We start from the raw sequence: 23009 nt of genomic DNA, 5'->3' as shown, positions 1-23009 counted from the left end.
ATTTCTGCCGACAGGTTCACTTTTTCTTTTCAAACTAAACTCACGACTTGAATCTCTTCAGTTACTAAACAACAAAAATGTCCTGAAACCCGTCTGATGTCTGTTCTGGTCTCAACATGTCTGTTGGTGCTGTTTGTTCATTTATTTATACATAGATTTTTTTGCATCCTCTTTATTTCATGTCTCTTCTGCAGCTTTATTTTCACTGATACACTTGATTTGTTTTACAGACGATTACAAACACAATTCTGACTTTTTTCTCAGGAAGAGAATTCTGAGAAAAAAGTCTGAACTTTGAGTCAGAATTAAAAATCTTTACAGTCCTCATCCTCCTCATCTCTGCAAAGAAAACTTAGCATCTCACTTAGCTTAGCATAGCTAAACACGGTCGTTCAGGGGTTTAAACGCAGCTGTGTGTTCAGTCACTGTGACGCTGTGAGAGCCGACAGACGAGCTGATTCAGGTGACGTTCAACACTGTGGTTCATGCAGTGATGCTATAAACAATCTGTAGCTGCTGTGATCAAAGCACCATGGAAGCAGAAGACTTAATAAAAAACTGAAGGGAGGAGATTCAGATTGTCATATTTCATTTTTCACATTAACAGACAAATTTGTAAATAATTAAAATGCGTTCAATATATCAGAACATCTGATCCGATTCTCACAGCCTCAGGTGGCTGATCAGGGTGAGGGTGTCTCTGTGCTAAGCTAAGCTAAGCTAACCAGCTGCTGGCTTTAGCTTCATATTTACTGTGTCGGTGGAATCAATCCAAACAAGTAAAAGAAGAGCAGGAGCTCAAAGTTACAGTTGATTCCTGCAGCTGCGTCTGAGAAACATTTTGATTTATATCCAGAAGTTTAAACCTGAATCTCAGCGACAGACGCAGCAGCGACAGACGCAGCGGTGAGAGACGCAGCAGCAACAGACAGCGACAGACGCAGCAGCGACAGACAGCGACAGACGCAGCAGCGACAGACAGCGACAGCCCCTCTACATGTCAGTTTGCCTTCAGGTGTAGGCACAGAGAAATATGTACACATGGAAATAGCTGCAGTTCCTGTTCTTGCGGTCCGGCTCCGTTCAGGCTCGTCCGTTCATCCAGAGCTGCAGTCACAGTTTTTTAGATATTGCAGAAGATTTCAGTTCTGATCTCACAGCTGAGAGCCTCTCTTACAAACAGCGTGTACTTTAGTGTCAGAGTTGAGAGTTCTTCATGATTTCAGCTACATTGATTTAAAAAGTAGAGGCAGGAGGTTCTGGTCCAAAGACTGAGAAACTGTGAAGCCTGTTGGGTCGACTGGGCTGAAGTTTGTGCTCATCAGGCTACTTAGATACTGTTGGATGTGATGAGAGCGCAGGAACAGAGCTGAACTACCTGCAACAGAAGACAGACGACAGTCAGACAATATTTCAGATGTAATAATAAGAGAAGTCTGCAGATTATTACAGACAGAACCGGATCAGGTGAAAGAGTTCTGAGGTTAAAGTCAGAATCTGTCCTGATCCGTCTGTAATCACGTGTATGAATATGAGATAATAAGTGTATTTGTGTCAGGACTAAGAGTGAAGGTGAAGAGGGCCTGCAGTGTGGAGGACGTGGTGGAGGACGTGGTGGAGGACGTACTGTGAGGCAGTGATCCAGAGTGCTGCTTCAGCTGCAGCTTCAGTGTGATGCAGGAGGAGGTGTAGCAGGCTGACGGGGAGGTGTGGAGGAGACGGTCAGGGGTGGAGGTGCAGGTGGATCCAGATCACTTGAGACAGGGGCTGACCACGGTGGGTGTGGGGGGGTAAACCAGAGCCACGTTGACCCGCTCCGAGCCGTTCTTTGGACAGATGATCTCGGTCAGACCTTCAGGCCGCGGCTGGCTCAGCAGCTCCCCTACAACACACACACACACACACACACACACACACACATTATATATTATATCATACCTCATTTATCATATGAGATGTTATATATTATGGGTCCGGCTCTGTATTGTCTGGTTCTGTATAAAGTTGACTGGATCTCTGGAAGGTAAAGACTTGTGACCTGACTTCAGACACGCTGACTCGTCTGTGTTCATCTCATGTTTTCAGTTTATAACCAACAATATCATCATTAATAACTCGGGACTTGAGTCACACGTCTGTTATGTAGCTGTGACAGGCTCCAGCTGCAGTGCATTGTGGGAAACACTCTGACCGGCAGCAGGTTCGGAGCGGCTGCAGCTCACTGGAAGGTGAACGCGTTCCTTCATCCAGCAGGTGGCAGTGTTTCTACACTGAGCTGCTGCAGTTGACCCACTGAGTCCCAGCAGGGGGCGCTGACTCGCTCTGTTTACAGAACTGATCTGAGGTCAGCTCTTTGTGGGACAGCAGAGGCATGTTCAGTCATATCCGGAGGCCCGGGTCGTTTCTGTACCCTGAACTCTGTCTCCCAGAATGCATCCTGTCTCACTAACTGAACACTTCAGTCACGTGTGTGAGTGAGTTTCAGCTGAGTGGATCTGAGCCCAGGTGCAGACTGTCTCAGTCGGGTCAGAAGCGACTGTTGGGACGGACGTGAGTTTTATCTCGACCAGAACAAAACCATCATGTGATCTCACTGATCCAACTACAGACCGGATCAGAACCAGACCTGCTGATCAGCTCCTGTGTGGATGATACAGAACATGTACTGAACACAGACAGAACCTTTGTTCAAATTAAGTTATGATTTATGAAATCATTTCTGTGCTTCAGCTCACATAGTCAACAACAACACAACGACGACAAGCAGGATTAAAATATATTAATAATAATATATTAATACGTGTCCCACTGAGACTGAGACGGGTTTGGACTGAAGCCTGGGACAGCAGCAGAGTGTGTGTGTGTGTGTGTGTGTGTGATATCTGAGCTGATCAGTGTGTGTGTGTGTGTGTGTGTGTGTGTGTCTGTGTGTGCGTGCGTGCGTGTGTGTGTTTTCATTTTGTCCTTGTAGGGTTCATGTAGTCAGTGTGGATATAAAGAACAGATTAAATATGACAGAGTGTGTGTGAGTGTGTGTGTGTGTGTGTTGGTGGTGTAAACTAACACACACACACACACACACACACTGAGCTTCCTGACTGTTCAGACAAACACAAGTGGCCTATTTCTTCATCGTCATCATTGAATGATGCCGGTTAAAGCAGATTAATGTTTAATCTGCCGGGTCAGAACCACCTGCCCCCCTCCAGGGTTTAATCTGATCCACACACAGATTTATTAACAAATAATAATTCTGACCTTCAACTGAGAAAATGTGTCCGAACACAGAGAACACAGAAACACTCAGAGACATCGTGAGCGTCTATTCATCGTCCACAGAGCATCTCTGGACCTTCCCAGCAAAGCTCGTGCATGCTAACACTGTTAGCTCAGCCGCTTTTTAATCTTACAAGGGCGTAAACATCGTCTCCTCCTGGAGGAATAAACACCTCCAGTCACATGTTGATGATGTTGCAGGATGTAGAGCACCACCCTGCAGATCAGTGCCGGGTCCCAGGACCCTCACAGCCAGAGGAGGCGCATCAGACGTCAGGTTCTGTTCTGTTAAATCTACTTTGTTCATTTTAATGTTTGATGTTGTCTGATCTCTTCCATCACACTGAGGCAGCGTCATGATGCAGGTGTGTTGAGAGGCGGCCGACGGCTCTGTGTGAGTCTCAGTCAGACAGATCCGGTTGCAGGCTGGAGGACGAGCTGCTGCTGGAAGCGTCCGGCTCTGCTGGACTAACCAGATAAGAAGCCTGTTAGTTCCTGATGGAAGAAACCAGCAGCCGCCGCTCTGCGTCTTCAGCAGCACTTAAACCATTAGGCTCATCGATCGCTCTGCTGTCCCCGCACATCCGCAGCCGTTCGGTCTGTTGGACTGAAGCCACGTGCAGTCAGAGCTGCTCTCACTCAGCCAGGACCCATCCACCTGACGCTGCTCCACCTTTACAACAACGTCCTCCAGCTCAGAGACACCAGTCCAGAGACACCAGTCCAGAGACACCAGTCCACATCACTGTCCTCACTGTGTGAAGCCCTTTGTGTTACTGTGATGTATGAAACGTGCCATACAAATAAAGACCACAGACCGACAACACAACCAGAGAACATTTTTCAGATTAAACAACGTCAGATTCTGAAGTCGGCACTTTGACAGTTTTCACTGAAGTCAAACATCTGAATATTTCTGCCGCTGCAGGAGATCAGATGTGTTTTTCATTACTGGAAGCAGCTGAGGCTCAAACATCCAGCTGTGTGTCCTGAATTAGGTCAAAGCCTGATAACTCCTCCTCCTCCTCCTCCTCCTCCTCCTCCTCCTCCACAATAACCTGACATCAAGACGCAGGAATGTGAGTCTCCCCCTCCTCAAACACCGTCAGCAGGTAGACGAATCATTCACATTCCTGCTCCGCTCTCCTCGTCTCCTCGTCTCCTTTCACCCATAAAAGGAGAAGTTTCCTGTCTCCAGGAAGCTCCCACTGGGCCGCTGGATGTTTGGAGAGTCTGGCCCAGCTCTCAGAGTCCAAACATCCCATTTCACTTCCTGTTCCTTTGTGAGCCTCAGTGTGAACGGACACAAGACCACCAGGACATGAAGGACGGACACAAGACCACCAGGACATGAAGGAAGGACACAAGACCACCAGGACATGAAGGACGGACACAAGACCACCAGGACATGAAGGAAGGACACAAGACCACCAGGACATGAAGGAAGGACACAAGACCACCAGGACATGAAGGACGGACACAAGACCACCAGGACATGAAGGACGGACACAAGACCACCAGGACATGAAGGACGGACACAAGACCACCAGGACATGAAGGAAGGACACAAGACCACCAGGACATGAAGGACGGACACAAGACCACCAGGACATGAAGGACGGACACAATATAAATCCTGGAAACTGTCCAGCTGATTAATCAAAACAGACAGTTAATGAAGCGTGGAGCTTTATGTTGCTCTGTTAGAAGCTGAAGGAGTCTCAGGATGTTGCTCTGCAGATCTTTATTACTGTGATCATCTCAGTCATCCTCCTCCTGACTCCTCCTGTCTCCTCCTGTCTCCTCCTCCTCTCCTCCTCTCCTGTCTCCTCCTGACTCCTCCTGTCTCCTCCTCCTCTCCTGTCTCCTCCTGACTCCTCCTCCTCTCCTGTCTCCTCCTGACTCCTCCTGTCTCCTCCTCCTCTCCTGTCTCCTCCTGACTCCTCCTGTCTCCTCCTCCTCTCCTGTCTCCTCCTGACTCCTCCTGTCTCCTCCTCCTCTCCTGTCTCCTCCTGACTCCTCCTGTCTCCTCCTCCTCTCCTGTCTCCTCCTGACTCCTCCTGTCTCCTCCTCCTCTCCTGTCTCCTCCTGACTCCTCCTGTCTCCTCCTCCTCTCCTGTCTCCTCCTGACTCCTCCTGTCTCCTCCTCCTCTCCTGTCTCCTCCTGACTCCTCCTGTCTCCTCCTGTCTCTCTCAGCCTGCAGCCACATCAGGTGTTTAAATATTTACACTCTTCTTCTAGAATAGAAACGTGTCTCTGAGGATCTGCTCTTGAGGCTCATGAAGCTCTTGAAGCTCATGAGGAGACGACACAAACACTTCGTCCCTCTCAGCTGATGAGGGAGGCCCCGTCTCTCTGAGCAGCTGGTAATCAGGTCACAGCGACGATCACCGAGAACAAAAGATCAGATGTGAGCCGAAATCAGCTTATGAGGCGATTTCAGGGAGAAATCAGGTCTGATCCACCTCGGTCGACCTTTGGCGTGATGACTGAAGCTCTGCCTCTATAAACCTGCTGCTCCCATGATGCACTGGGCCGCAGCAGGATGTGCTGACTGGTACACAACATGGTGCTCCACTCGCACCTCGTCTGCCCAGACGTCATAACTCAGTCAAATCTGGATCATGTTGTAATATCTGCAGAATAATCCATAACTGGACTGATCAGCTCATAATGATCATAATCAGTCTGACTCAGACGACCACAGAGAGACTCAGACTTACACTGCCTCTGTGTGTCTCTCTGGTGGTCTTGTTGGAGGCTGTCCTCATGTCAGTGTCCAGAGACTCGCTGTCTCATAATCGGTCCACAGCTCTGGAGTTAAAGCGCAGCTGTTTATTGACATTAATTCATATCAGAGTGATTTAACTTGTTTTTGTCTTCTTAAATAAAAATGATGCAGTTCATTAAAGAAGCAGAGCTTTAAATGTGAGTGGTAACAGAAATAAGACAGTTTCTGCCCGGGCCCGGTCCACTCCAGCGTCCTGTGTGACCTCTCCAACAGAAACCAGAGCTGTGACCCACAGACGGTCCTGAGCTCAGGTGCACATGCTGACTGAGCGGAGCATGTGAGTGTGTTTGTATGTGCTGTAAGCAGCAGTGTGGCAGACAGTGAGCAGCTGCTGCCAGCCACACACACACACACACACACACACACACACACACACACACACACACACACACACACACACACACACACACACACACACACACACACACACACACACACACACACACACAGCCCATCAGCTCAGCCAGAGGATTAACACTGCAGTGTGTCGAAACACTGTGGATCAAACACGTCACACTGCTAACTCTGGAAAAGACCAACACACACACACACACACACACACACACACACACACACACACACACACACACACACACACACACACACACACACACACACACGTGCACATCAACCAGCTGAGAAACATCGAATCAGCTGTGTGTCTGCGCCGACTACAGAACTACTACAGAGAGACTCAAAACAATCACACATGGTGTGTGTGGACACACTGACCGGCTGGTAATCAGCTGTGTGACTGTGGAGGAACAAAGAGTCAAACACGACTGACTGTTTATTAATCAGTTAGCATGTTCCCAGCTGTGAGCATGTTAGCGGTTAGCTCCCCAGCGACAGCAGCCCTGTGAGTGTGTTATGATCCCGTCCACAGGTCTCAGTGAAGACGCTCGGTGCAGACGTCCTGCAGCAGGGCTGAGACGGAGTGTGACTCTATGGGTGGATAAAAGCAGGATATGTGAAATGAGGCAGGATGAGGCTCAGAGACTCGGCCTCCGTCGGTGTATAACAGTCAGTGTGTAATCCTCTGTGATCAGCAGCAGTACTGCCAGAGATCCTCAGGAATGTGTGGCCTACTTCCACAGCAGAGGAAACACACCAAAAATAACTCAGGCTGGTGGCTCAGCCGGCCTCAGAGTACCTGTGTGAGCGTCACATCAAACCTCTGACTCAAACAGACGAGTGCTGAGGAGACGCCGTCAGGACGCAGACGTGAAGACTTCTGTAGAGAGTCAAAGGTCTGAGCCGTGTGTGTGTTCAAGGCCTCAACACAAATCTGTTCATGAAGGTAAATGTGACTGTGTGAATGTGAAGGAGTGAACGAACTGAAGTGTCATCGGATCTAAAAATAGATGAAACCTTCAGGAACTTTCAGCTGTTTTATTCAGGGAAGCCTGAAGCACTCGTCACACGAGGGCCTCGCTGCAGAGCGCCGGGATTCCCCCGAACACTGCTGCTAATAACCCTCAGTGTGTGTGTGTGTGTGTGTGTGTGTGGGTGTGTGTGTGCTCCAGCTGTTCACATCTGCCGTGTAATGAGATAAAGCGCCTGGTGCTGCTGAGCAGGGATCTGTCACACACTAACACACTGAGCAACAAACCGCTGAGACACAGAGCGACTCCGAAGAGACGAAACAGACGCGTGACGACCAGAGAACAGTTCACAACGACTGAAGACACTCACAACAACACAGACACAAAATGACCACAAACAGAGAACAACTAGACCAAAATGGTTCAGAACCACCTAAAGGATGCAGAACCGCCACGAACACAGAACAAATACAGAGACACAAAACTACTGTGGACCGGTTTAAACAGAGACCAACAGCTGAGCTCATCATCTTTGACTCCGTCACACAGATCTTCCAGTAAAACAGCTCATAATGACTCAAAGCCGTCTCCTGTCAGCACCGGTCCACACGGACTTTCTTCACTTCCACAGAACTTGTTAAAACAAGAAGTGAAACTCTGACTGCGGAACAAGAACCGCCCCAAACTGTCCGACTCATCAGAGCCGTAAACCTCAGAGCGAGTCAGTTCTGTTTCTGATGTCGACACGTCTGCAGGATCAAATCCAACTTCTGTCCACATCGACCAAAATCACGTCTCATATCCTGAAATGTTTCAGAAGAACCAGAGTTTTAAGACTGAACTTCATTAATACTGAAACTTGTTTAAAAACACAGAAACACAACAGAGGCGTTATTATAAAAGTGTGAAAGATGATAAAGTATGTAAAAGTGAGTAAATGTTGATGTCAGTGTCAACAGAGTAACATTAAAATATGAAAACTTTCGGAAAAATATGTAAATTGCAACAAGAACGAGATAGAGAAGACAGAAGTAATGATACTGAGACTGATTAAAGGTCAAACTGGACCTGATATCAAGTAAAAATAAGAACTTTCCAACTTTGATTAACCAGAATTAAGAAATTAACAAAGAATAAACAAGTGAACAAAAGACAAAGTGATGAAGAGAAACTCTGATGACGTTGGAAACATGGCAGAGAAGGAGAAACGGTCCAGAGAGAGGTCCTGTCCGTGACATCATCAGCAGGACCAACACCTTCTCTGTCAGACTGAAGAAAACCTGAGTGAAAACTAACGCTGCACAAATAATCCTCTAATCCAGGATCAGGAACCGGATCAGGAACCGGTTCAGGTTGAGAACTGGTTCCAAATCAAACACACAGCTGAGTCACAGTCACGACTGTTTCCTCTCTGTTCTGCACCGTGTTCAGTCGTGTTGATGCTGAAACCAGAATCAATAACTTCACTGTTATCAATAACATCTGATCAGTTCTCATCCTGACCCTGATCCTGATCCTGACCCTGACCCTGACCCCTGATCCTGACCCTGACCCTGACCCTGACCCTGACCCTGATCCTGACCCTGATCCTGACCCTGATCCTGATCCGATCCTGACATCAAAACCTACACACGCTGCAGCATGCCTCTCAGTCTTTATAAAGCTGCTGTAGCATCAGCCTCACTCATGTTGCTTCAACAGGCTGAAACTTAACCACCGTGTGAGACGACCACCTGACTGCATGTAGCCGTGCTGCAGGTGAACTAGCTGAACCTTCGGTCCTGCTGACAGCCACAACACGTCCTCACGTTACCGTCGGATCATCTCCAGAATAGAACCTGTGACACGTCGGTGACATTCCAGAGAGAGAAACCAGAGGAGAGACCGAGGAGAGACCGAGGACACCGAGCTCCAACAACATGCAAACACTCACGACAAGAGTCAGAGTTCAAATCAGCCTTCAGACAACAGGAACAGAGTGGACCAGAACCCAGCCATCATCTCCTCCTGATGATATAAAGTCAGGCTCAGCCATCATCTCCCCCTGATGATATAAAGTCAGGCTCAGCCATCATCTCCTCCTGATGATATAAAGTCAGGCTCAGCCATCATCTCCTCCTGATGATATAAAGTCAGGCTCAGTCATCATCTCCTCCTGATGATATAAAGTCTCCTGTGTCAGTGAACGTGTCGTCAGTCTGAGGTGTTTGGATCGTTGTCAGATTACAACATGAAATAAAATGATTAATAACCATGCAGCCAGCAGGACGACACACACTTCCTTCCCTTCAGTCAAGTTTCAACACGACGATCGATGTGACTCGGAGGCAGAACAATGAAGACGAGTATGAATCTGTCTGCTGATGATGCTGCGTTCAGGGAAACACCGTCATCACAGACCTGCTCAGTAAATCCTCTGAGTACTTCCTGACCGGCCACAGTCTCAGTCACATGTCTGAGATAATACAGCAGGATTACTGCAGGGTGATGTAACGGACCGTCATCCTCTCTAGAGATTACTCACCGACACATTTCACCTCGAGAACGACCCAAACACACTGAGCGCCCAAACACACCGAGCGCCCGAACACACCGAGCGCCCGAACACACCGAGCGACCCGAACACACCGAGCGACCCGAACACACCGAGCGCCCGAACACACCGAGCGACCCGAACACACCGAGCGACCGAACACACCGAGCGACCGAACACACCGAGCGGCGGTTTCTTTACATTTGACACTTTTCTCTGCTGTCAGCTTGTTAGTGTGAATGTTTCCTGGTTCTGGTTCCTCCTCTATGACAGTAAACTGAAGATCTTTGGGTTTTGGACAGAACCAGACATCTGAGGACGAAACACTGATTGAGGAAATGATCGACAGATGAATGTTGTGTTCAGATTCATAGATTTAACGATGGAGAGGAACAGTGTTTGGAAAGTTACTTCTGAAATGTAATAGATTACATATGACTTCACTGCAGGACGACTGGATGTTCATGTCGGAGGTGATGCTGTTTGTTGCTGCAGCCTCAGATCGACCTGCTCTGTTGACTATAAAACCTTTCACTAATCTAAACTCACTGATCATCATCGTTTTCCTTCTGTTCTGCTCTGTCATCTGATTCACGTGTGCGTCAGAAACAACATGTTCAAACAGACTGTGATGTCACAAGGACACCTGAGGGACACCTGAGGGACACAGCTGAGGGACAGCTGAGGGACACAGCTGAGGGACACCTGAGGGACACAGCTGAGGGACATGTGCAGTGTGAGTGAGTCTCTCTGCCTCACTGTTCATCTTGTGGTTCTGTAACTGGCTGTAATCCGACTGATCCTGTTACAGGATTAAGACGAGCAGCGACAGCAGAGTGAAAGTCCTTCAGACTGTCACAGCTGACTGACATGTTGTGTTCATGACCTGCTGCAGATGATTGTTGTGATTCAGAACAGGACAGATGTTTGTCCTCCTGAACATGAAGACCTCATGATTTAAACTGCTGGTTGGACTCAACAAGACATAAAATACATGAAGTGACGAGAAGCTGTGAACAATTAATCAACTAGTACAGAGCTTGTGTGTTTGCTTGCTTGTTTGTTGGTCAGGTTCTGGTTCTGTCTCCACAGACACGGCTGGAAAATGTCTCGACCTCTCGTTAAAAAGATCCAGTTGCTTCACTTCTCTGTTCTCTATAATCACAGATTCATTATGATTCATAACTCAACATGTGTGAGCCTGAAACCATCGGATCTTTTTAACAAGACGTTGGGACATTTTCCAGCTGTGTCTGTGGAGACAGAACCAGGTGTTATAAGCTAAAACATGATCTTCTCCTAAACCGAACCAGAACACACACACAGCGCTGTGACAGCATAAAACTCAACACTGAACATAATGAAACGTAAAGTTTAAAAAAGGCTGTGGTTTGTAGAAACATTTCCAACATCTATTCTGGAGATCTGGTTCGTCTGAGTACTGGAGTCTCTTTCATTTTGAAATGATCGGTTCGGTATCAGCAAGTCCACAGAACTGTTCAGTTCTTCAGTTCAGCATCTTGATCATCACGTCTCTGAAGACGTCACTGACATTTCAGGCCAAATCAGTGGATCAGTTCAAACAACTTGTCAGTAACTGCAGCACTAACAGACAGAAACATCTCACACTGACACAAACCAGCAGTTACAACACAAAGCGACGCCCTGACAGACACACACATCCACCCAGAGCTCAGCAGTGTCGTAATAAAGTCCACACATCAATTAAATCAACGCTGAGACGAAGCCACGACTCCAAACACTGCAGAGTCCGACCAGCGAGGATCAACATCTCCTCTGACTCTGCTTCAGTCCGTCAGTCTGTGCCGACATCCATCATCATCCAGTGAACACAAACACACACTCAACATGTTTACGGGCCGACAACACACGAGCATCACGGCGAGTCGCTGCAGTGAAGAAGTGACGAGGAGAACAACAGAGAAGAATGTGAAGCAGGACGAGACACAGTGTTTAGTCTGATCGACTGAGTGGAGCCAAACTCTGCTGCAGCCACCAGATCCAGATCCAGATCCTGTCCATACAAGGCCACGAGGAACACTGTGTGTGTGTGTGTGTGTGTGTGTGTGTGTGTGTGTGTGTGTGTGTGAGAATGTCAGGATTATTTTAGTTAAAGACGTCTGAATTTAACATGATGAGTCTGCTGAAGAACACAGGGAGCTGTAGAGACTCAACGTGAAGGAGAACCTTCAGTCTGGATGTGACCACGCCTGTGTTGTGTTGTAGCACTCAGTTTATCAGCTCACAACAACAACACAACCAACAACACCAACACAACCAACAACAACATCAACACCTCCTCCGTCTGTAGGAGTCTCAGTGGTTTCATGTTAAGGCTCAGCCTGTCAGTTCCAATCAGATGCTGATGGATCAATACAATTTAATTATTAATGACTGATGTGTCGTTATCATCAGCTCTGAAGTGACAACACAAAGATCCTCGTACAGTTTAACACGAACCTGCTACACACTGATGTGTTGGTTTGTGTGGACCTGCTACACACCGATGTGTTGGTCACTGTGTGTTGTGTCATTTTCATTCCTCACCTTCTAATCATCAACCAGCACCAGCTCTGCTCCGCCTGATCCGCCCTGTTAATCCAACACTCCTCCTCCTGAGCTGTTAAACCGTCTGAACCAGTGAATTGTTTAATGAATTACAATAAGAAGCATCACATGACACAGAGAGGAAATTCCTCCGCGGTGCCTGCAAACAATATGTGATAAACGCTGAGCTGTTTTCTTTATTCAGCCCCCGAGAGAGAAACTCAAAGCATTTCCTGATGTGCTCGACTGGCCGAGCAGAAAGAGCCTCTTATCAGACTGCAGCTATAAAACGCCTCAGTGACGCTCGCTGCTGCAATCACACAGAAATCACACTCAAACTATTTTATCACAGCGACGCCAACAAGTCAACATCTGTGTGTGTCTGCTCCTTCTTCAGACGTGTTCAGCATGTACAAACATGAACAGTTATTTTAATCCAACTCTCTGAATCTGAATCCTTTCAATGCCCCGTCCATCAGATCCCGATGAGTCCTTTTATTTGTGGAGTGAAGGCGTCTCGTATGAATAATCATGTTTAATCTGAGCACACTCAGTCTATAAAATGTCAGAATACAGTGAAGAAACGTTTCCCAGAGTGCAAAGTGAACTTCAACAATCCAAGAAGAAGTTTCACTTAATGTCAAAGTAACTCAAAATATTACTGAAATCACAAGAAGACCAGATCAATAAACTTTGACAAACAGCATCAAAATGAAATCGTGTCGAGCTGCAGAGGCGTCCGGACCCACAGATCTGTTTCTCCACATGAGGAAACATGTTTGTTTGGTTACAAATGATCCTGAATCATATCTGTCAAAATAATAAAATAATCACGATATGATTTTCTCACCACACCGTGCGGTTCTGTGTCCAAATGAAGTCCTTCACTTTTCCTTTTGTTCTATCAGAATCAAATCTCTGCTGGTGAAAGTCTGAGATCAACATCAGCTTCATACAGCAGCTGTTGACACGCAGTGATGATGTCATCGTACAGGAAACCCAATCAAATGTCTCCGATGGATCGCATCACGTGACGGATCCTGAGACGTTCAGCAAAAAACGGGTCAAGCTGCCATGATGACCTCATCCATCACCACATCAGGACACTGAGGATTATCTCTGCCACACACACACACACACACACACACACACACACACACACACACCCTGTCTAACCTAATATCAGCAGCCTTTGTTCGTCCTCCTCGCTGGACGTCCCGTCGTCCTCTGCATCTTTTATGAGGATGTTTTTGATCAGAGTAACTGAAGCTGATCAATAAGTGACGGATGATAATCTCATTAACTAAAACAAATGTTTGTGTGTGTCACCAACATGGCAGAGTGATCCACACACTCAGGGGTCACGTTATATATCCTATAGATCACCATGGATACCAAATATATACAACATTACATCTTTTTTTTACTAAATACAATATTTAACAAAGTGTCCATTTATCTGATTATATTCTGGATTCATTTGTAAAATATTTGGAATATATTCGCCTGAAAAAATAAAAACAGTCACTGAAGAACTTTCAGCTCTCGTTTTATAAAAGTGATTAAAAACACTTCCTGTATGATTGAAGCATCGGACTCATTAACATCGAAATATTTATACTTTTAAACTAAGAAACATCTGTTCAGTCGAGCTTTCATGTAAAGTCTCGTAATCTAATGATTGTAATGTTTGTACTTAATTTAATTGTTTATATCATAACCCTTTTTTACTGTTTACAATTATATCCTATTTTATTAACATTTCCTTAAATCAACTATTATGTGCAATATTTTACTTTATCTTTATTTTTCTTGCTCGTTTTAAACTTGGTTGATTGATTGATTGATTGATTGATTGATTAAGGTGAACGGTTGTGTTTGCTACACAATATTCTGACACTGGTTATAAGATGAGATGATTTTGTTGATCATCTCCGGTTCAGCTTTTTAAACGTGACGACTCGCATCATGCTAACATGAATATCTGGTTGTGACTGTTGGTCCGAGCTACATATTTAATCTACATCTTCAACTTTACATGTTAAATATTGAATATGACAGCGAAAGTGTAAAATGAGCCCTGCAGGTTAACAGTTTACAGATCCACTCAGAGAGCACGAGATGATGACGATGTGCTGTTTGTCTCCACAGGTCACGTGACTGATCACGTGACTGATCACATGACTGAACATAAACATCCTGATGGAGGACGGAGAGCTGATGTTGTGTTACAGGAGAGTAAAGGTGATTTACCTGGGAAGGCGTGTGGGTTGGACGACCCTCTCTTGAGGCACTTGGAACACAGGATATGAACAGAGTAGTGCAGGCCGGGCCACTCCTGCAGCAGCACGTTCAGCTCTTCCACCAGCGGCGTGACGGCCTGCCACGCGGTCCAGATGTTGGGCAGCGAGGCGTGGCTGGCGATGGACAGAGTCTCTGCCTGCAGCTTCCCCTTCGAGGTCCGGTGGCTGATCACCACGGGGACTTTACCTCGATAGGCAAATATCTGATTCCTACCGTCCGACCGCTGAACCACGTGGCTGTTAATCTGCACGCTGAAACGAGCGAACAGTCCGGGAGGAAACAGGAAGGGGAAGCTGTACTGGATGTGCAGCTGCTCCACGGAGAAGAACGGACACAGAGGCAGAGAGCTGCCGCCGGCCGAGGCCTCCGCCCGCGGCTCCTCGTTGCTGACGTAGCTGGGGAACTTGTACCAGGCTGTGGCTCCGTTCAGAGGCTTGCTGCGCGGCTTGTTGATGCAGTAGCAGATGCCCATCTTCTCCAGAAGCTCCATGATGAGGTGGAGGTCCTGCTGGGTCTGGATGAGTGGTCTGAGCAGCAGGCGGATGACGTTGGAGGGCAGAAGGCCTTGTTGGAGGAAGCCCTCCACATGGTGCTGCAGGTGGGTCACCCTGAGGTTCTCGCCCTTCTCGTCCTCTATAACCAGACTCACCCTCCCCTTGTCCCCCCTCTCCCCCTCAGAGAGGAGCCTGTCCAGCAGTGTGGACTCGTCCCTCTGGAAGAAGACGTTGAGAATTGCAATGAATCGTGGAAGATTGTGAAAAACATACTCCTTCAGAGTGAGGCTGTCCTCAAAGTAAAGCAGCTTCCCGCTCTCGTGCAGGTAGGATAAGGCGCTCTGCAGCCGGTCCTCTGTGAGCCCCGCCTGGAGGCCCAGACGGGCCGAGTCCCACCACGACAGCCACAGGTCTTTGGGCTTAAAGTGCAACTCCTCCAGCATCTGCCAGGACTTTGGCAGCACTCGGTGGAGGTTGGGGAAGATGTCCCTGTGGTCTGCAACAGACATGACCTTCTCCCTCAGCCGCTGGATGTTCCTCTGCGTCTCGGTGCAGCTGACGCTCAGCACAGGCGACAGGATCTGCAGCCGGTGGTTCAGCATGTACTGCAGCTGGGATTTCCGCCGCCTCAGGTTCCTGTCAGAGACCCCGTAAAAGAGGACGTGAGGGCTGGACGAGCGGACATTGTAGCCCTGCTCCAGCGCCTGATCCACCTGCAGAGCCAGACTCCTCAGGCTCTGGATGTCCCTCTTCTCCTGCAGGCCGATCTGTCTGTGAATGTCCAGCGTCTTCTCCTCCACCTCCACCTCTCCACAAAGGTCTGCATGCGTGCCCACCAAGCACACAACAGCGTGGGGTACTTTGGCACTGAGGAGGTGGAGGAAATACCCGACGTGGGCGTAAAAGTTCCTGGACGAGTATGTTTTGAGATTCACAACGAGGATGTAGAGAGCACCGGGGGAGAGAAAAAAGGGTTTGATGAGGTCGTAGTTTTGCTTCCCTGACAGATCATACACCAGAAATGTAAGACAGCGATCAGCATCCGCCACCCAGTTAGTGACTTCGATCCCTTTGTTTCCCTGGTTTCCTTCAACATCCCACTGAGTGCTCACCACGCTCTGCCTCAGCCGGGTCTTCCCAGCGTTCTTCGTCCCCATCAGGACCAGTTTGAGCCGCGGCTTCACAGCAAGCTGCGAATGTGCGAGCTCCTTCTGATAGGCTGCGATGTAAGGGATGCCCTTCATACACACCTCATACGGAGGCTGGATGAGAGGGTTATCCTTCACCTTCCAAATGTTCACTTTGGACAGCTTTCCAAAATTATCTGGAAGTATGGCTATTTGGTTACCCTGTAAAACGAGTTCCTCCAACTTCTCCAGCTCCACGATGGAGTCTGGCAGATATGTGATGTTGTTGTTGTCCAGCCAAAGGTTGGCCAGCTTCACCAGCTGCCCAATATCCTCTGGGACATGAATCAGTTTATTCCTGCTCAGGTAAAGTTCCTCTAGTCCTGTGATGCTTAAAATAACCTCGGGGAAGCTCTCGAACTCATTCGAGGACAAATTGATCATTTTGAGTCTTTGCAGACGACCGAAAGCAGCAGGCAGCACTGTGAGGTTGTTCCCGTCCAGCATCAGGCTCTCCAGGTGGTTCAGGTGACAGAACGAGTCCGGTAACAAGGACATGTGAAGACTGCTGAGCCACAGGATTTTGACATACTGCAGCTTCATGATGTCTGCCGGTAACGTCTCAAACTTGTTCCCGGAGCAGTCGAGTTCCTCCAGCTCGCTGAGGTCCAGGATCTCAGGGGGGAATTGGTTCAGCTTGTTGTGATCTGCGTCCAGAGTCCGCAGCTTGGCGAGGCTGGAGAAGGATCTGGGGAAATCGTGCAGGTCGTTGAAGCTGATGTCGAGTTCCTCCAAAACCTGAAGCGCTCCGATCTGAGCCGGCAGATTCTGGATCTTGTTGTGACTGATGCACAGCTTCTTCAGCCCCCTCAGCTGGACCACAGCCTCAGAGAGACTCCTCAGACAGTTGTGGCTCATGTCGAGCTCCACCAGCTGCCCCAGCTCAAACACCACCCGGGGGACGGCTGTGAACTTGTTCCTGCGGAGGACCAGGATGCGCAGGTTGTTGAGGGTGGATCCCAGCCCGTCTGGCAGCTCCTGGAGGGAGTTGTTGCCCAGATTGAGCACCTCTATCTCGGCTATGTCCTCGGGCAGGATGATCTGGTTGTCTTTGGAGCAGAGGGTGAGCTGGCGCAGGTTGCTCCGCAGCTTCCTGGAGCGCAGGGCGGCATCCCTCCACAGCCTGGCCGTCCGCAGCTTGTTCTCCTTGTCCTCCATGGCGTTGCAGCCGGACCCCTCCTCCTCCTCCTCCTTGTTTTCATTGAGAGTTTTCATGGAGACCGAGCGGGCAGCATGGTGGACGGTGAGCCTCGGAAATCAGCGCGCTCCTGAACAACAAACCCTCCGTCAGGCCGCAGGGAAAACACAGTTTGTGTCGGGAAATGATCGCGCGTGTCGGGAGCAGGAGGAGTGCGCGCGGCATCCTTTTCTCCTGCGCCACTCCGCAACAATGAGAACAGACCTCCGCGCTCACAGCTCCGGCTTCAGCCCCCGATCCGAGCTCCGGTGCCGGGGCTGCACTCTCTGCTCCTCCGGCGTCCTCATCGCCACAACACACCGTCCTCTGGCTCTCTCTCCCGGGGAGTATCTCCGTGTTTCTGCCGCTTACTGAGCCGCCGAGTGTCTTCCTGGGAGCGGGGAGTGGAAGTGAGGCAGCAGCCGCTCACTGCGTCAGATCTCTGAGCGCTCCTCCTCCTCCTCCTCCTCCTCCTCCTCCTCCACCTCCTCCTCCTCCTCCTCCTCCACCTCCTCTCCACAGGAGGGAGGAGGAGAGAAAGTGTCTGTCCTCACTTGGTTGAACAGCTTCAGACCCGCAGAGTGAAACACTCCTCATGGCTTTAAAGAAAACTCCAGAGTTCAGGTTCGGTCCGATATTACAGCCGACAGTGAGTTCAGACTTCACTGAGGCAAAATATGCCAAAATAAAAACATAAAGAAAAGGTCAACATGACGTCATTTACACAGTCAAGTAAAATATACAAAATTAAAATAGAGAAACGGCTCATTGAGCATCACTGCAGTCAACAACAGCAGGGAGGTGACGAGGGAGAGAAGTCCCCAGACTGCCTTAGAAAATCGCTCAATTTTGTGAGTTTTCGACTTGAGAGGAGCTTAATAAACTTTCTGAAACGCTGTCTCTCACAAGGTCTTAATTATTTGGGCCTTCTTGTAAATTCGGCATGTGTTACAGCCGTGTTTTGGGGGGTGCTGCAGCCCCATCAGCACCTCTAGTACCTGAAACCACACACTGAGCTCATTCTCCTGATGACCTGTCACCAGAGGGAGGAATGTCTCCACCTGCAGGACGTGATGTGCAAAACAGGAACAAGTCTTCATCATCACCTGTCTGCACAAGGAAGGACACACACACATAACAACAATATACAAATACAAAACATTTAAAACAATTAAACTAAATCACAGTGTGTGTATATACATATATATATATATATATATATATATATATGTATATACATATATATATATACATATATATATGTATATATATATATGTATATACATATATATATATATATATATAATGTATATATATATATATATATACATTATATATATATATATATATATATATATATACATATATATATATACATATATATATGTATATATATATATACATATATATATACATATATATATGTATATATATATATGTATATGTATATACATATATATATATATATATACATATACATATATACATATATATATATATATATATACATATACATATATACATATATATATATACATATATATACATATATATATATACATATATATACATATATATACATATATATATATATATATATACATATACATATATACATATACATATACATATATACATATACATATATATATATATATATATATATATATATATATATATATATATATATATAATGTATATCTTTGATAAAGTGATCCACTTCCGGTGCACTGACGCCCCTCACAGGTGTTTTCAGTTCTGTTGCTGATTGGGCCAATCAGGAAGTGTGAAGTCCTGAAGAAGTTGCTGTTACTGTCAGGCTGCTGATACTTAAGTACTTTTACTCAAGTAGAATGTGTCCTACAGGACTGTTACCTGTAACAGAGTGTGTGATATTTGTACTTTTACTTTTTCCAGCACTGTGACTGAATCGTGCACAAACAGAGATAATCTGTGATCAATACTGCAGTGACCTGGTTTCAGAGCCACCAGAGAGCCGTCCTTTAGCTCTTCTGTCTGAATGTAAACAAATGTAAAGCACTTCCTGTTGACTCGTCTCCACGGTTACATAAGTGAACCTGTGTTACCTGCAGAACAAACACAAACACAGCAGGCTGAAGGACGGAGCAGACACGTCCACACGACATCGTCCTACATTGCCAGGGTCACATGAGCAGAGACATGCAGGTTAAATACACTGAACCCAGCGTCACCACACAAGACCTGAAGAGACTGAAGAGACGTCTTTGCATTCTTATATAATATACATCATCAATATACGACACACACACACACACACAGAGTGTAGAGATGCTGTGATGCATTGGCGTGTGAGACATCAGACTGTAACACAGAAACAAACTGTAACAACACAAGAACTTAAAAAGTTTCACTTTATTGAGCAGCGTCTCTTTAATTACTTTCAGACAGGTCAACACTGAGCGTGTGCAAACAAGACAGTGAACACAGACAGGAAATAGATGCTAATGCTAATGCTAAGTGATCAGAAACATGTGAACCAATGTGGCTTCTCTTTGTTCTCGTGTGCAAACACACCTGACTCAGGTTGTTCACATTAAATGTGCAAAAACGCTGACTTACAGGAGCTCATGGTGCTAAAAGTACTTCACCTTGTAAAAAACACAGAAACATGAATGAATGGTACAAACTTAAAAACTGGATTGTTGGGACTCTGTGTGGAAACTAGTTGTAGAGGATTGTGAAATAAAACCACAGCGGTGTTGAGAAACATCTGAAGCAACATGTCCTGTGAAATATTAACCCTTCCTGCAGGGAGACTCAGCACAGCTCCAATCATTAATCAATTAACACTATTTTAATAAAAAATCCTAAAATTGAAATGAAAATGCCAATCACTATCCAGGCTGCAGTTCCTCCACTGAGACGACCTTCTGATTTTCTATCACAGAGAACTGAATCTGTTTGGACGGTTGGTCGGACAGAACCAGATGTGAAGGCATCGTGAACCTGTTTGGTGACACCAGGTCACCAGGTGACACCAGGTGACACCAGGTGACACCCGGTGACACCCGGTGACACCAGGTCACCAGGTGACACCAGGTGACACCAGGTGACACCCGGTGACACCCGGTGACACCAGGTCACCAGGTGACACCAGGTGACACCAGGTGACACCCGGTGACACCAGGTCACCAGGTGACACCAGGTGACACCAGGTGACACCAGGTGCCATATTTAGTGTTCAGGACGACAAAGTTGGCTGACGAGTCTGCAGCTGTGTGACGTCCGCCCGTCCTGAGTGATCCGATCAGTGTTCAGCTCTGCGTCCATCACTTCACACCTGACATCAACATGTTTCTTACAGAAAGAGAAACAACTTCATGTTTTGATTTAAAGCTGAAGCTACAAGAAGGCTCCAGTGATTTAGAATTTGTCGTAGCCGTTTGTTGAGTTTCTCCTCATGAAACAACTCTTAAAATCACTACATTTGTTAAAGGAGTCTGGTGATGTGGTTACTGGGTCGGTGGTTGGATCATTTAAACAGACGGTGTGTTCACAGAGGCCCAGACCACCTCTGAATGTGGTCTGAGTGACGTCTCGTTCACACCTGTACTGAGAGTTCATCGGATCAGTCAGGACTGATGTTGACAACAGGTCCGATGGTGGTCGGAGGACCACAGACGTCTGCTTCCTGTTCAGTAGTACGGGCCCGTGTTCTCGTATCCTGCGTAACTCGGCCAGTCAGGGAAGATCCCGTGTGAACAGGTGGGGCTGCCGTATCGGTCAAAGTGAATCCCGAAGTGGAAGGAGTCCGTGTGGCGGCTGCAGGCGTCCTGATGGATCCTCTTCATGGAGGACCAGACGACCCTGTAGTTGCTCCCCTGGTTGCTGTCCCAGTACTCACGTCCATCCACCTCGTAGCAGACGGCGAACTCGACGTGCTCGTGAGGCTGCAGCTCGGCGGGCAGAGACACGTGGAAGGAGAAGGTGTCGCTGTACGAGCTGGGATACGTGTCCCTCATGTAAACACAGTCTACGTCCGTGTGGCTGTTCCAGGTGTCAAAGGTCACCCGCAGCTTCACAGACTTCTCGAAGGACAGGTTCTTGACTTTAACGGTTCCCTCTAAAGCCTTGTCCTTCAGCACGCAGTGCTCCAGGCAGACGTAGTTCCTCTCCAGGCTCTGACGGAAGCACAGGTAGTCTGAGGAGGGCTGAGTGAAGTCCAGCACCAGTTTGTCCTCCTCGGCCGTCAGAGAGAGAGCGGAGCTGAGCATCTCCTGGATGTTCAGAGGAATGTCGATGGGGTCGTTGAACTCGGAGAAGACCTTCACTCTGGTGAGAGACAGACCTCTGTGATCAGCAAACGTCACCTGCTTCTTGGCCTTTCTCAAGTCTTTCCTGGAGGACCGCCCGTCGCTCTGATCGACACACTGCTGAAACCTCAGGCAGGAGCTCAGAGCGGGTTTACAGGTTTCAGGAGACGTCCCGAAGACAAAGTCCTCATTGGACAGGAACAGAGGTAAGGCCATGTCGATCGGCATGATGAACTCGGAGGAGACGCTCAGCACGCTGAAACAGAGAGGAGACGAGATCGTCAGGTGGTCTCAGGATCATAACAACAGTCTGAAGAAGAAACATGGAGCAGAATCATGTGACCAGAAAAGTGTCAGGAAGTCGTCATGTGGATCAGTTCCTGTCAGTGTCGTTATCCCGATCCTCCTGATGAGCTCACCTGCATCATGGAGACGTCAGCTGACACCTTCAGGCTGAACGTGTGAGGCGACCATCATTAAATTAACATCAACAACCATCAACTGCACTGATGTAGTTCACCTGAGTATGACATCACACAGGTGGGTGTGGCATATTTTGAATGAAACTGTTCAATGAAACTGAATTAGTTCAGTGTCTCTGTTCCACATCAGAATATAAAGTGTGTTTGACTCCTCTGGATCTGTTCTGGTTGAGCTCAGTTCATGTTGAGGCTGTGAGATGATTCAGTCAATCAGTTCGGACTTATAAACCCAGAACACAAAGTCCGACTGGACCATGAAGATTATTAATGTTCTGTGATGAGCAGCCACACGTGTCTGTCTCCAGCACCAGCACCGTGTTCAACAGTTTCACTGGATCTGCTTTATATTGGAGACGTTTTAACCAGCAGAACACACAACTGGACTCAGACTCGTCTGTGCTTGTGTTCAGTCAATACAATACAAAGTATCTTAGTTCTACAAGAAATAAAACACGTTGCATCATCCGAACTTTAGACGGATTCTATTGAATTGTGACTGAGGTCCATCTCAGTGCGGTGACCCGCTCACACAGCACCCAGCCCAGCTCACTGACTACAGTCATGTTCTGTCTCTGG

At 47.5% G+C, this 23009-nt stretch overlaps 2 protein-coding genes across 2 annotated transcripts; both read right to left on the bottom strand.

The window, feature by feature from the left end:
• Positions 1-18065, bottom strand: mfhas1 (multifunctional ROCO family signaling regulator 1). The gene is made up of 3 exons (XM_073477530.1): positions 14748-18065; positions 1628-1882; positions 1-1378 (listed from the first exon to the last, which is right to left on the bottom strand). The coding sequence occupies exons 1-2, from the start codon at positions 17692-17694 to the stop codon at positions 1752-1754; spliced, it is 3078 nt and encodes a 1025-aa protein (XP_073333631.1). The 5' UTR covers positions 17695-18065; the 3' UTR covers positions 1-1378; positions 1628-1751.
• Positions 18066-20816: 2751 nt separating this feature from the next.
• On the bottom strand, positions 20817-22852 carry LOC141005624 (protein phosphatase 1 regulatory subunit 3B-like). The gene has a single exon (XM_073477546.1). The coding sequence runs from the start codon at positions 22177-22179 to the stop codon at positions 21334-21336; it is 846 nt and encodes a 281-aa protein (XP_073333647.1). The 5' UTR covers positions 22180-22852; the 3' UTR covers positions 20817-21333.
• Positions 22853-23009: the final 157 nt, after the last annotated feature.

The sequence above is a fragment of the Pagrus major genome, chromosome 12, assembly GCF_040436345.1.
Source record: "Pagrus major chromosome 12, Pma_NU_1.0".
NCBI classification, from domain to species: Eukaryota; Metazoa; Chordata; class Actinopteri; order Spariformes; family Sparidae; genus Pagrus; species Pagrus major.
Note: the sequence above shows the minus strand (reverse complement) of the source record. Positions and strands in the feature narration are given on the sequence as shown.